Source organism: Cannabis sativa, chromosome X (genome assembly GCF_029168945.1).
Source record: "Cannabis sativa cultivar Pink pepper isolate KNU-18-1 chromosome X, ASM2916894v1, whole genome shotgun sequence".
Lineage (NCBI taxonomy): Eukaryota > Viridiplantae > Streptophyta > Magnoliopsida > Rosales > Cannabaceae > Cannabis > Cannabis sativa.
The window spans coordinates 21,043,112-21,058,815 of record NC_083610.1 but is presented as its reverse complement, the minus strand read 5'-3'; the positions used below and the strand labels follow the sequence as shown (position 1 = coordinate 21,058,815).

The following is a 15,704-nucleotide window of genomic DNA, read 5'->3' as shown; positions in this document are numbered from 1 at the left end:
ATGTAATAGACATACAAATGATATGATCACACTAAACATAGTGTCGAAAACACTATTTGGACACAATTTTTTAGTAAGTGAAATGAAGAATGCAATTATTAATAAATTAAAAATTATACAATATTTATGCAAATTTGGAATTATAACAGTATTACAACAATATATGTAAGTATTTTTTTTTCATTAAATGAGTTACATTCATACATGTATTACATTTTTTTTTTTGAAGCATGTATAAAGGTTTCACAAATAAATAGCGTTAGATATACTAACCTTTGTTGAATTGGAAGAACCTTGAAGAATCAAGTAGTATTTTTCATGGAGATTATTAAAGCCGGGAGGCGTTTACGCTCTTGATCACTTGTACGAAATTCTACTAATTAAAATATAGTTGTATGAGATTTATATATATACATATTGTTTGTGTCTTCAATTTGAATTTTTTTCAAAAAAAAAAAAAAATAGTACTAAATAGTAATAATAACTTAAAAGAAAAACAAAGAATGACTGTTAATGTACCTTTATAGAATTATAAGGGATGTCTTGAAGATTTACATATTCTCATTCATCAGCACATATTATCATGAAAAGAAAACAATAATTATTTTTTTAAAAAGAAATTTATTTATAATATAGTAAAATTAATTACAATTAAAAGAAATTGTAATGTACTTACAGTATTACTTCAAATGTGGGTGACCGAAAATAAAGTTAGTATTGTCCTTCAAATATGTGTATCCAAAATCAGTGTGATGTTTCTTTAAATGTAAGAGAAAGAATAATAAAATTGTTGTTCGATAAGATATTACCAGACAATAAAATGAATAAAAATCAATTAAGGGCAATGTTGTACATAGTAGACCAAATTAATGAGAATCTACAAAATCCACCAATATTCAAAATGGTATAAATCTTATTTTTTTTTAATAATAATATGTGTCATTTTTTTCTTCTAAAAAAGTACATTAGCTTAAGTATATGATAATAATCTTAGTTATATAATATATGTATGATAGTAAAGATTTTTTTTGAAAAAATAAATAGAGAATTACCAACTGTAAAAAAAAATGAGAAAGGCAAATTAAAAATAATAACAATAAAAGAAGGTATATTAAAAGAAAAAAAAATGACAATAATAAGAAAAAAATTAAAAATATTGAGTGACAAAAAAAATGACAAAGGCATATTAAAAAAAAAGATAATTATAATAATAAAGAAAAATTCTTAAATTTTTACAAAAGTATAAAATAATAGTTATAGTTATATAATATACGTATGATAAATATTTTTTTTTTTTTTTGAAAATAAATCGAGAGTATTAGCAAATGTGAAAAAAAATATGAGAAAGGAATATTAAAAATTTTAAAAAAAATAATAACAATAAAAGAAGGTATAATAAAAATAAAAAAAGTGAAAATAATAAAAAAATGTTTAAAATATTGAGTGACAAAAAAAATGACAATGGCATATTAAAATTAATAATAAAATAATTGACAACTATATATAAATTAGTTAGAACAAAGGCATATTGAAAATTATAAAAAAAAAAAATTAACAACAATAAATTAGTTGGGAAAAAATAGGTATATTAAAAATAAATTGAAATGACTATAATAAATTTTAAAAGAAAACATTTAAAAATAATGAATTATTTATGAGATAATGAACAAAATAATAAAAAAACTACAAAATGACAAAATAAATTGACTAAACTAAGAAAACTCACATTTAAATTTCACAAAATGACAAAATAATTTGAGTAAACTAAAAAAACTCACATCTAAATTTCACAAAATGACAAAATAACTTTACCAAACCAAAAAAAACTTCATCCATCTTTATATATGTTATAGATAGATATACACAATTAACTTTTAGTATACTCATTGTATGATTATCAATACAATTTTTATTCTTATAAATTCCTTTATATTATTAACCTCGTATATATATAATAATAGAACATTTGTGAATTTTTATATGTTTATAGTTCTAGTTTATAAGTATAAAATAAATAAAAATAAATAAAAATCTACCTTATTATTAGAAGTGGAAATCACAAAATAATTATAGTCACTATTATTATAAAAGTAATTCGGCATAGAATAATCATTATATTAAATTTGAATATGAAGAAGTTGTATTAGTTGTATTATTAATTATTAATATAATTATTGGTTGGTTACTTAGTTATTTTTTATTTTTAGTAAAGTTAAGGTTAATTAAATAAAAAAATAAAATAAAAAACTAATAATAAAATTTTAAAAATTGCAAGAAGCAAGATTAAGAAATAAATTCATGTTGAAAGATCATGATATGTTGTCAAAAGGCATTAGAGGTAGTCATATTTTTTTCCATCCCCTTAGGAATTCTAAAAAATATAATAACAAAAAATAATGTAATAAATAAAATATTTACATAAACAAACATTCAGTAGAAAATTTTTCTTAAAACAAAAAAGAAATAAATATATAACAACGTATTAACGTAAACTAAAAGAAAAAAATCACTTATATTATAATCATGATCATTATTATATATTGATATCGAGCATTTTTTTTTGTTAAAATTTCCTTAAAGTTATATTACTCAATTTGTAAAAAGCTATACCTTGTTTCATAAATAAGCTTTAGCTATATGAGAATTTCCTTAAGCTTTACTCAATTTGGCGGGTTGATAGTATAAGTGTTATTCCTCTTGTCTCGAGTGATCTAAAAAAAACAAATGAGTGAGCAATAATAAAAAACAATGTATATTTCATGAACACTAATAAATAAATATGAATGATATAAATAAAAAAGCAATAAGAAGATATTCACCCAAAGAACCTTGAAGCCATATCAAATTAAAAAAAAATGATACTAAGAAAGGTTAAGAAAGAGAGGAATGAGTAGCACAGAAATACAATAAAATAGCTCTCTAAATAAGCCTCCTTGCTATTTACTTTCAAAATTGCAGCAAGGTTTTCTTTTATGGTAATTATCGTACTGCATGTTATTTTTATATATAATGTAAAAATATATGTATTAATTATTATAGAATACTGAATTTAATGAAAAGATTTGTATCAAGCATGACGTATATACATAATTATATGTCTATATACACTATTTGTTTATAATTTAAGATAATTATAGAAGGATATGTATCAATTAATATATTAAAATGGATAATAATTACTATATATTTTTAAATCTGATGCATTTTGAAATATCAATAATAAAGTGTAATTATATTAATAGTTATTGATATATATTACATTAAATTATTTCTATATTGAGTAAAATATATATAATAAATTCATTTTTATGTAATAGAATGTATTTATGATAACGTGAGAAATTTTTGGAAATAAAAACTAATAAAATACATATTAATTATTATTAGGTTATTAGATAAATTATAGATATTTTATTATTATTACATAAGAAAAATTAGAGAAATTATAAATTTAGAAAGTTAGAATCCTAAAAGATTAGACTGCCACAATATCATTGTGCTTAACCACAGATTCTTAAAATTTAATAAAAACATATTTGATTGATTTATTAAAAAAAATCGATGAATGATTTTACCAATTTTTAAGTTATGATGTTAATTTATCTAATAATTCATTTTTAATTTCTATAATTTAAATAGTAAAATATACTTATATTTAATATTCTATTATAATTTCTGTCAAAAAAATTAAAATAAAAAAGATATATATATATATATATGCTAAAATTTTAAAACAATTACATAAATATTCAAATTGCATAGGACAAATAACACACTTAAACGATATATAATTAAAGTATTTCATCAAATCACACTTAAACAGTACATAAATAAGAAAATAACAAAACTCTCATCACACCACAAATACTATATCAAAATAAAATAAAATTTAAAACAAAGGACTCCACAAGATGGATTGCAATAATACTAATTACACTATTTTCTCAATCGCTTTTGATTCATATTTTCATCATCACTATCATCTTCAATAATTATGTTTTTTCTATTTTTTTTGGTAAGAGAACTGCTATGATGATAATCTTCATCAGAATCTTCTAAATCTTTTGCAGCAGTTATGTCTTTAAAATGTAACTCCTTTCGATTTTTATTCTCATTTTCTTCATTAGTATTATTATTTTTTTCCTGCAAAAGAAAACCCATAATAGATTCATTGGTTTCATATTTTGCACACAAATTAAACTTTATAAAGGTCAACATTACCTTATGATCTTTTATTTTCTTCAACTCATCTTGCTCTTCTAATTTCTCATTCAGATTGAAAACCTTTGACACTGTAAAATTCTCATGTCCATATTTCAAATTAAACGTATTCAACTTCAACTTGTAAACAAATTCTCTGCCACAAAGACTTTGAATTTCTGTTGGAACATCATTGGTTGTTTGTTTAAACAACTTGTTTGCTGCTGTGTCAAGTAAGCTCTCAGCTATATCATTAAATATCACCAAAGTTGTCTCTGCAGTCTTGTCCTCAACTTTTATATGTATTTTGTACCTATATTAAAATATTTCTTTACACAGTAAAAAAATCAATAATATAACTAATATGTTGGAGATAAAAAATTAGAATCATTTTCTTACTTCACAAGAGGATAGTCACATTTGTTGTTGCACTTGGAACATTTATAAACACCATCTTCAAGTTCAAGTTTTCTAAAGCATTTTTGGCAGGAGATATAGTACCATCCAAATGTGTTGTCTATTTCTGTTATTTTTCCCCTCACAGTAAGGAAATATTCCTACAATTAAAATTTTTTATTTATTAAAATTATAAAATATTTCAACAAAAAATAAATGAGGAAGGGATGTGAAAATTATTTATATTATTAAATATCACCTTAAGTTGAGGACTCCAATCAGTCTTTAAGAGTTCTTCAATGTTCATCCTGTTAAGGAACATCTCTTCCTCAGGTGAAATCTTATTCACATTTGACCTCTCTATCACTTCAACACCATTGGAGATGGTAGAAAATTTTTCTACTAATGATGCTACATAATCTGTTTTCAGATTTATGTATATTTTGCTGGCAGTTGTTGTAGAGTAACTAACTTCACCTATTTAGAGTAAATCTAAGTTAGCAAAAATATATTATAATTTAAAATATTATATAGTGTGATATTTTTAAAAAATTACCTCTAAAATTTTTAATAGTTGTTGAAGTTACAATCACAATCACAGGGCCATTATCCTTCTCATATAATTTTGGTTCGAACATCTTCCCCAAATCTCCCCACAAAGTAATCTTCGATGTCTCCGAACTATACATATATAATAAAAATAAATAAAATATATAATCAAACATAATATAATATGATTATAGGTTAAACAAATAATATAAAACATATACTACGAAATACATCATTAATTATTTTAAACTTACTAATTTGTTAGAATGGTGATATCTCTTTTTTTCCAACCCCCTCCAACAGTTTCATAATCACCCACACCACGTAGACACCCAACAACATCTTAGAAAATATAACATTATTATATATTAGTGCATAAATATATTAAATTCAAATACTTCAATAACAAAATTAAAAAAAAAAATACCTGAGAGTATTTCATTATTATTAACACGCAAATCAATTAAATTTGGAGTAATAAATTGAAATCCATTAATTGGAATCTGAATCGTTTCTTCTTCTAACTTCATGAGAGAAGTTCCAACCAAAAAAATAATCCTATACTCATTGGAAAGTGGTCTATATTCCCCTGTGCTTTTGACAACCTTGAAACCCTTGATACTATACAAGGAGCCTTCACTCAATAGGTTCTTAAACCTAGGAACTAAAGTTTTTGTGATGGTGGCATGGATTAGATTTTCCTATAACAATAACATTATTCAATAAGTATAATGTAATTGGATGAAAAAATAAAAAAGAAAGTTTATAAATTAATATTGAAATTACCTGCTCATCAATAAAAATCAAGTTGAGGTGAATCAATTCTCCATTTTTCTTAGTGTTAAGAGATTCCCACATTCGACATACCCTAACCCTTATCATCCAACTCTCCGATTCATTGTGTAAGTCACTAAGAAAAGAGTACTCCATGAAGTATACTATACGCAATCCAAATAAGATTTTTTTTTTCTATTTTTGTAAAATATTTAGTTGGTATCAATTGGAGGACAATTTAGCAATCCTTAAATAGTTGATAGTATGAAAAACTGTACATTTATAGTATTAATGAAAATAATTATTGGTAGAATCATTAAGAATGTATTTCAAAAGACATTGAAAACATTAATAATTATGATTGTATTTATTTTTTTTTTTCAGTTAATTGTTATGAGTGCGTCCATTATTTTATTTTTATATATGTATGTTAATTATTTTATTTATATATATTTTTATTTTGGCAGAAATGATCTTTTAGCCTATCCAAATAGATATATGTATCTAGTTCGATAATTAAATTGTCATTAATGATTTAATTTGGCTGTGAAACTTTTTTTTGGTTTAATATATAGAAAAGTATAGTAAAACACATTAAAATAAAAAGTTAATTAAATTAAAACCGTTGAAAACAATAAAATAAAAAGTTAATTAAATTAAAATAAGTCATTACATAGAACCGTTGATATGAAAATTAATGTTACACATAATTAAATATTATTTAAATTGAATACAATCTAATACATAAAAATGTATTCTTTCTATATATAACACATATAATTACACACATTGAAATCAATAAATACAAAGAACAATAATATTTAGCATTTAAAATGATGATCATACGAAATAAGGAATAGACCAAATAATTAATGTTGATTAATTCAGTTATATTTTATGCTTTTATTATTTTTCTACATAAATGTATAAAACGAAAAGTTTGAGTCTATTGATTTTTATTAATTGTATTAATATTATATTATATGTATGTAAATGTATTAAAATAAAAGTTTAAATCTATTAATTGTCATTAGCTGTATTAATATTATTATTTTAATATTGATTTCCATTAGCATTAAATCAGTATATAATAATTCACAATTATTATATAAAAATAACAGCTAAGCATTTATGCTGTTAATTGTGTTTGGCGAACATTTAATTTGTTCTTTAATTTTTCGCTCCTTTTATTTACTTTTCTCCTCTACTAATTATAATATAGCCTTTTCAAATTTTAAGATTTTTTGTCTTCCTTTGATAATTCTTGAAACATTATTTGTTTTTCTTTTAAAAATCGTTTTCATACAAAATAGCTAAATGATACCACTAAATTTTTATTACATAAAATATTAACTGGTAAAGTTGAAATTGAATCACATCTAATAACGTTTAAATAATATCATACTATTACAATAGACCTAATTATTACTAAAAAAATATACAATAGCTATCTATATTATACAAATATTAGTTGTAAAAAGTTAAAAATAAAGGCAAATAAAAAAAAAAACACATAGATTTGATGAATAAAACCCCTACTGACTCATGAACATTCTCTATAATTTTTTTTCTATATTTTTTTTTTCTTCACGATTGTATCCTGCCAAAGCTGCATTTTCAAAAGAAAAAAAAATACTATTTTAGAGATTAAACCCAAAACAGTTTTAATACAATCAGATATCAATGAAAATTTTAATAGGGAAATCTTTATACAGTTTTGATGTCAATACTAATTTTATATTACTTTAGTGAATAGACCTGTCATATACATATTCATTTTCTCCTTCTTTTCTGTGTTCCAGTTTGGTCATAGTTTTTTTTTTTAATTGGCAAACTGTGTACTTTCCTAAGAAGCAAAATACTACCATTTATTCATTATCATAATTTTTTTAAACATATACATTTTCAAAATCAGACAAGTAGAAATTAAAATTAAATCAGAATTAGAAATCGGGCAATGAAGATCAAAAAAATGAAATCAGACATAGAAATCAAAATTAAATCACAAATATAGATCAGACAATAAGAAATAGACATTTCACCAAATGAAGAATAAAAAATGGGAAAAATAAAAGGGGATAGAGATTATAATTTCTCACTATTTTCTGTTGGGTGTTTGATCTGGTCAATTGGGTTTTCCTCCACCGAAAGATTGTGCTCTTCTTCTTCTTCTTCTTTGGTTGCCAAACATCTTCTTCTTCTTGGTCTTTGGTTGCCAAAGGTAATAGGGAAAAGATGTTTACTTGAAATTGACCTAAAGCCTTAAATCATAGAGAAGAGGGAATATAGAAGAGAGAATAACAGGGAAGAGGAAGCAAAGAAAAGGAAGAGAAGAGAAGAAAAAAATGGGCGGCAGATAGGTTAGGAGTGACTAAAAAATGGAGATTAGATTTTTTGAATAAATTAGTTTTTTTTAAAATAAATAATAATAATAATAAATAATAATACGCAATTAATAGATTTTTAGCTAGAAATTAGGAAAAAAAGAGAAAATTAGGTTCCTAACATGGTAACTTGCCACATCACCATCCCTAACAACAGCATTATAGATATATATAGATGAATTTGACAATTGAAATTTAAGCTATTATTGACCTTTATTCTACTACTTTATATGATGGTCTTCATTCACCCGAAAAAAAGAATTATTTGATGTTTTGTATTTGACTTTCGTTTTCTATAGTATATATTAAATATAACATGTTTTTTTTTAATAAGAAATATGATGGTCTTTTTTATTTTTACACTTCAAAATAATTTTCTTTGCATTTTTATGAAAATCTACATAAAAACCTCTAACTAACGCTGCAACTTAAATTGCAACAAAAAAATTGTATAGAAACCCCTATTGCAACTAGCGTTGCAACCACTTTAGAAACTCAAACCGTAAATTTAACAAAAAGTTAAAAAAAAATAGTATATGTATTTTATAACCACTTTCGTATTTTAATTTTAAAAACAAAAAACAAAAATATGTTTTATACCTTTTATTTTTTTAGTTTATTTAGGTCTGTTTAAGTCAAAGGCTTGGGCTAGGGCCGTGTTTCGAGTCCAGGAATAGAGTCGGGACTGAGAATACAATTGGGACTAAGTAAATTATATTATAATTGAGAGGTTATAACTAAATAGAGTTACACTAGAAAAAAAAAATTAAAAAACTAAAAAAAAATCAATGTAACAATAATAACAATAAATAATCATTAATACTATATTATAATAGAAATATTTTAGAGTAAATATAATTTCATACACGTATTATAATTTAAAATAAAATTATTAATTTTACATAAATAAATTTATAAAATCCATGTATATATTTTATTAAGATGTAATTATTCTTATATAGAGGTATACTTTGTTAATACGGGACTTAAAAAATGTATAACTAATTACAATTTAGAGGTTATTTTTATTTATAACTGGCCCAAATCGAGACTTAATTTTTTATAACAAATTAGAGGTTATACTGTATATGATTATCAATCACTAATTTAATGATATGATTTGGAAGTTAACTGCTAATCTTTGTATAACTTAGAAGGTAATTGTAAAGAAAAATTAGGATTTTTTTTTTATTTTTACACTTTAAAATAGTTTTTTTTTTTTTTTTTTTTTTTTTTTGCATTTTTACGAAATTTTATATAGAAACCCCTTATTGCAACTAGCGCTGCAACCTAAATTGCAACAAAAAATCATACAAAAACTCCTATTGCAACTCGCTGCAACCACTTTAGAAAGCCAAACCGTAAATTTAAAAAAAAATTTAAAAAATAATATATAGAGTCACATTATTAATTTAAATTAATCAATAAGTTATTTATGAGGGGTAGAATAGAATAAAAACATCCTTGTAGTTTGTTTTTTCTTTTTTTTTTTTTTTGAGGGAAAGGTGCCCATTAAGAAGAAAGGAAGTCCGATAAATCACAAGGGTCATCACCAATCCAGATTGCTACTTCATCTAACCCTTTAGCCCAGGTTGCCAGATTGTGCGCGAACGAGTTTGCAGATCGGTTGACATGGGTAACATAGGCTCCAGGGATGAGAGATAAAATTTCCTTAATTTGCTTGATGAGGTCACCAAAAGGCGAAAGATCTTCTTTAGTGTGCGAAATAGCATCCAAGATAGTTTTACAGTCCGTTTCCACACTGAATGAGGAAACACTCATCGATACACCACCACAAGGAGAAGAGAAGAGTTTTAGCTTCCAAAGTAGGAACGTCTCCTCCCCCTGCATGAGAAGACGCCACTGCCGCCACTACCAAGCCAACACTGTTTCGAATAATTCCTCCAAAGCCAGCTCTTGAAAAATCCTTCAGGACTGCGGCATCCACATTCAGTTAAATATTAAAACAATTTATCTTTCCTAAATATTAATAGTCACCCAATTAAGGAATATGATAAGAAAGTGCAAAGTTTGTTAAAAAGTAAAGTGGCTGTCTTTTTCATTCACATGAATCATGTTGGCTTATAAAGAATCACACGATATCATTTTAGTAATTTAGATAACAAAACTAGATATATGTTTTTATTTTTATAAGTTATTTTGCAAAATTATATTCTATTTAAATCCTTTGTAAAAGCTAATGGGCATTGAAAATATCACACATTGATATAATTTAATATGGAATTGGAACCCATATTTATTATTTTATTAATTATTTTAAAAATTTACTAAACATTAATTTATTAATTGTTTTTACATTATTACAGTTTCTATAAAAATAACAAGAAAATTATATAAAAGTAATAAAAAAATAACATCAAAATAACAATAAAAATAACAAAAACTCAACAACAAATTAATAAAATTATAACTTAAAAACATTAAAATACTGCATTTTCTGTAAATAAAATCATAAAAACGTAAGAATATTTAAAATTCCGTACAATCGAATTTTTACAATTTTTGTTATCATGTGTATTTTTTTTGAAATTATCCTAAAGAAAATAATCTGATAATGGAAGCTGGGTTGTAAGTTCATTAATTCTTCTGTTTAGGGTGCGTAGAGCTTCAATATGAGGCTCATCTTCCTCAACTGGTATAATTTTAGCGAAGCTTCCTTGTTCAAGATAATCCACAACAAGGTTGGCAGATTCAAGTCCACTCACATAAGATTTCTCCTGTCAAACAAAACAATCCAAAACTGTACATTCCTCTACTCTTGTCTCTTGCTATAACTACTCTTTACTCTATATCTTAAAAGACTCAAAAGAGTAGTTAAAGTTTGTTGAGATTTCTAACCTGTGCCCATGAACCGTGCCGGTTTACTATCCAGTCTCCGGCCATGAACATGTTTGGGAAAGAGGTTGGACTACGTGTCATGAACTTGTATGAACCTGTTATCATAAATCAATCAATCCCATTACTGTGTTTGGTGAGAGTGATGGAAATTAGGAAGGATGGAGAGTTTAAGAAAGACGAGTGGATGATGGAAGGAAAGGATAACAAGTCTCCCATTACTGAACTTTTTTTTCTGTTAAAATTTCGTTTGAGCTATTGAGATTGTTGGATTTAAAGTTTTTTGTCCAATTTTATTTAGTTTTACTAATTCGGTGATTGTTTGTGCGCTAAATCATGCCTCTCAAACTTTGACATGTACCAAATCATACCCCCTGAACTTTCATCCATATTAGACTTTCCTTAGCCTTAAAAATTCAAGGGACATGATTTAGTGCATGATAAAGTTCCGGGACAATAACCTTAATTAGCTTATTATTTATTTGTTATGAAAGGTATTTAGGACATTTGATATATTTTATTTTGTCATTTAGATTTTGTACATTTGAAGGGAAGGGAAAATGTATCCTTCTATCTTTCCTCTCTACCAAACACATGATTTATTCCCTCATCCCACCTAAAAATCTTTCCTACCAAACATAATATAAGGGTACATTATGAATGTAAGTATATGTTTGAAAAGAATAGTCTTAAAGAAAGGAATACCAGGAAAGAAGTGAGGCAAGGATTTTGGAAATCTTTTAATCTCTTTCTGTGTAATGGTACAATTCTCCAAGCCATTGATTATGTTTGAGAGGTAAGACATAGCTTTTGAAACTATAAACTCATCCTTCAGCGGCAATAACTCATTGGCATGGTACTGCAGCACCCCAAATACATTTGATAGAAGAAAGTATAAGCCATAAGGTGTATATTTCTATATAATAAGCCCGAAAGAATTTCTTTAAGATTGGAAAGGTTTCGATACTCACAAAATCAGCCTGTATTACCGAGACGGGATTGTCTTTATACTCGTCTTGAATTGCATTCAAGTGAAAGAAGGTCCATCCAAATGAAGCATCGAATCCAGAGCAGGCATTGCTTGCATATGGAATATCTACCTATAAAGTAATGAGCATTGTTCTTTGTACCTAGTTAGCTAGAGAAACACTTAAACACTTTCACCACAATAAGGCTTAAAATAACAAAGCTAAATTGGATTTTTGCTCCTCGAACTTTAATATGTACTAAATCATGTTTCTTGAACTTTTAAGGTCGTTAAAAATTTCTCCTGAACTATTGAGATTGTTGCATTTAAGGTCTTTTGTCCAATTTTAGTAAGAAAAGTCTAACATGGATGAAAGTTCAGGAAGTATGATTTGGTAAAATTCAAGGGGTATGATTTGGTAGATATCAAAGTCTAGGGAGCATGATTTAGTATATAAACAATAAGTGAATTAGCAAAATTGAATGAAATTAGACAAAGTTCTTAAAAATCCAATAATTTCAATAGTTCAGGAAAGTTTTAACAGTTAGAAAAATTCAGAGAACATGATTTGGTACATGTTAAAGCTTAGGGGGCAAAAATTCTAATTAGCAAAATAATAATGCAGATCATTTGTGATTGATTTCTAGTTATTTCAGATTTTTTTTCTCTATCAAGAAAAACTGACCTTTTTATCAAGCCAAAGTTTGACACTTAGTACATCAATGGTATTTAAGTTCAAAATCTTGAGAAATTCCTCTCTTGTACACATCACTGCACTATACATATAGTTCTTCCACAGTTAGCATTGGCTTATAGCTAGAACAAATATGAAATTGTAAAGGGTGTCAGCCGCATACAATGCAACAATCGAAAGTGAAACAAAACACAACACACCTGTTCTTAATAAGATCTTGAAGTGTAGAGATGCCAACAGCTAAAATAACTGCATCAGCATCATATATTTCTTTACCACAAATTACTGCTGAAACACAGCCTGTTTCTTCACTGAGGGAGACATCAGTTACTTTTCTACCCTCTGCAAATTCACATCCTTTTGCTTTCATGGAGTCAATCCACGGTTCAAAAATCTTTTCTCTAACAGTCCCACGACACCACACCGCATCAAAATCTTTCTACATCCACCAAAAAGTAAATATTCATATTCAAAAAGGGACTTTATGAAAAAATCTAGAAAAGGAACTGAACCCATCAAACCTGGTGAGCAAGGATGATGTAGTACAGCATTCCCAGAGTTGCAGCAGCACTACATTGCTCTGCTGGAGCAAACAGACCGACATGAAGTAATGGCCCAATCACTTTCTTATAGAACCTTTCCGAGCAGCCAAACTGCTTGAAAAGCTCCCTCGCAGTAACTACCAGTCAAATCTCTAAATAAGAAATCCCAACAATTCATCTTTGGTTTATTCAATCTATTGATTAAAAGTTATCATACTGCAATAAAAATCCTTACTGGAATCATATTTTCTCCATGCTGTATCTGTGTTGTCAAAGTCAATAGCTGAAATAGAGAAAAGCTATATGTTAGTAAATGTCTTTGCCTATAATGAAAAAGTCTCTTTGGTCAATCTTTCAGTATCAGAATTTTGGACTTAGTAGGCTACATACCTGCTGCCATGAAAGGAAGTGAAGTTAATCGATCTGCCAATGGGAGCTGAAGAAACTGCAAAACAGGCAGTGATTATTGAGTAACACAAGTGACAGAGATACTCAAGCTATAAACACTGGAAATACTTTGATATTCTTTATCAGATCAACAATGCTGCATTTGCAATTGCATATACTATTGCAAGAGAAATACAAAGACAAGAATCAAAAGGATTGAAGCAAAACATACTTGGGTATAGAGTAAGGTGCCTAAGGGAGTAGGCAGCTGAGGCAGGTCTTGGAATATTGGAAACTCAACCTGAAAATTCATGACCAACCTCTCATTCTAAGCTTCAACTCAATCATAAAATCATTTATGTTTTAATGATGGGAAGAAAACTTAATCTCTCTTATTAAAAGCAACTAAGCTCTATGCTACCTCAAGTCCCTCCTCCGAATATTGAGCTGATTTTGTCCAGTTGGTGAATGGTTTGATACCCAACTCATCAACAAGGCTATAGATGTTTCTGTACGGATTCCAATATCCTAACTCCCAAAAAATGTAAATTATCTCACACTAATCTTTATCAAAATCCCAATTGAGTAAAAGTAATTATTCAAGCCTTGAAAGCTTCCTTACCTCGAATACCAACATCTTCAAGACCACCAAAACCATTATCTCCATCAAGAACAGTAACATCAAACCCCTGAAATCAAAATCCAAAAAAAAAAAAAAAAAAAAAACTCAAACTTTCAGCGAGACTAAATATCAAACAGATAGAGTTCGAAACTAATTAACCAAGAACTGTAATTATTACCTGGTTACAGAGATGGTGAGCGGCTCCAAGTCCAGCCCAACCAGACCCAACAACAACTACCTTATTCTTCCTCTTTTTCTCATTTGACCCTCCATTAATGTGGTCTGGCAAAGCTTCTTCAGCCACACAACGAACCCGGGTTCCATATCTGGGGTAGAAAGATTTCAGGGTTTGTGGGAGTGGCACTGTAACAGTGAGTCTCCAATTGGTTACTAAAGACATTGTGTAAAAGTAACGACTTTAAACGGTCACCTATTTGGTTCATTCATATGTATTTATATTTACATTGACGATTTTATAAAGAAAACCAATGATTTTAAAATATCAAAATAATTATAATAATATTAACAATAATAATAATTCATTCACAAATTTAATTTGTTATTTTTTTAGAATATTTTTATTGCACATTTATATTTTTGAAAAAAAAAATTAGATGTATTAATATAAATGTAATTTATATATACGCAGTTTATAATTGTAGTTAACTAAATGACATCTAATTTAAAAAAAATTTATTATCAAAATTTAAATTTGGAAGATTAAACACAATTGAGAAACTTTAATTGACAAAAACTCTAAATAATAATAATAATAAATAATTTGAGGTTTTATTTTTGGGAAATTCTGGCCATGAAAGCTGCACGTCAATGGCTTGAACACTACTAAATATGTCTTTTCATGGTGTTGTATGTATTAGGTGTGTCAAATCTAACGGCTTATAGAAATGTTTCATTTTGATCTTGACCGTCCAGTTATACCAATATAATGGTCCCCCAAACTAATCAGTGTCACATATTATATTACTGACAACCAAAAATACTCGTATGTACATATATATTAAAAATAAAAAAAATCAAAAAAATAGAATTGTATAGAATTTTTAATATTTATTTATATAAAATACGATTTTTAATGTATTTTTATATTGTACTTTAATTATTTTATTGTTAATTATTTTATTATTTGTATATTATTTTATACTATTTTAGTGTTATTTTCTTGTTATTTTGATGTAATTTTATTGTTTTTTTTTATATATTTTTATAAAATAATGTAAAAATATATATAAAAAAACATTCAATATAAAATTGTACTTTTTTTGTAAAAAAAAAATAACAATGATTTTTTTTGTAAACCCATCCCTTTAGCCAA

General features: G+C 26.2%; 2 protein-coding genes across 3 annotated transcripts; both read right to left on the bottom strand.

Moving 5' to 3' along the window:
* Positions 1-3,759: 3,759 nt before the first annotated feature.
* On the bottom strand, positions 3,760-8,484 carry LOC115697070 (replication protein A 70 kDa DNA-binding subunit D-like). 2 transcript variants are annotated; one of them, XM_061106704.1, is made up of 9 exons: positions 8,019-8,484; positions 5,932-6,114; positions 5,573-5,846; positions 5,400-5,487; positions 5,153-5,277; positions 4,856-5,073; positions 4,600-4,757; positions 4,222-4,513; positions 3,760-4,143 (listed from the first exon to the last, which is right to left on the bottom strand). In XM_061106704.1, exons 2-9 carry the CDS (start codon positions 6,073-6,075, stop codon positions 3,937-3,939), a joined length of 1,506 nt encoding a protein of 501 aa, XP_060962687.1. In that variant the 5' UTR covers positions 6,076-6,114; positions 8,019-8,484; the 3' UTR covers positions 3,760-3,936. The 2 variants fall into 2 exon arrangements, with proteins under 2 accessions (XP_060962687.1, XP_060962688.1); XM_061106705.1 differs by having other exon boundaries at positions 5,932-6,055; positions 8,019-8,483.
* A 2,247-nt stretch (positions 8,485-10,731) lies between these two features.
* Positions 10,732-14,835, bottom strand: LOC115718093 (uncharacterized). Its single transcript, XM_030647238.2, has 13 exons — positions 14,550-14,835; positions 14,372-14,438; positions 14,171-14,277; positions 13,982-14,050; positions 13,753-13,807; positions 13,598-13,645; positions 13,342-13,499; positions 13,021-13,259; positions 12,812-12,902; positions 12,131-12,259; positions 11,865-12,018; positions 11,163-11,257; positions 10,732-11,041 (listed from the first exon to the last, which is right to left on the bottom strand). The coding sequence occupies exons 1-13, from the start codon at positions 14,769-14,771 to the stop codon at positions 10,859-10,861; spliced, it is 1,617 nt and encodes a 538-aa protein (XP_030503098.2). The 5' UTR covers positions 14,772-14,835; the 3' UTR covers positions 10,732-10,858.
* Between the last annotated feature and the right edge of the window lie 869 nt (positions 14,836-15,704).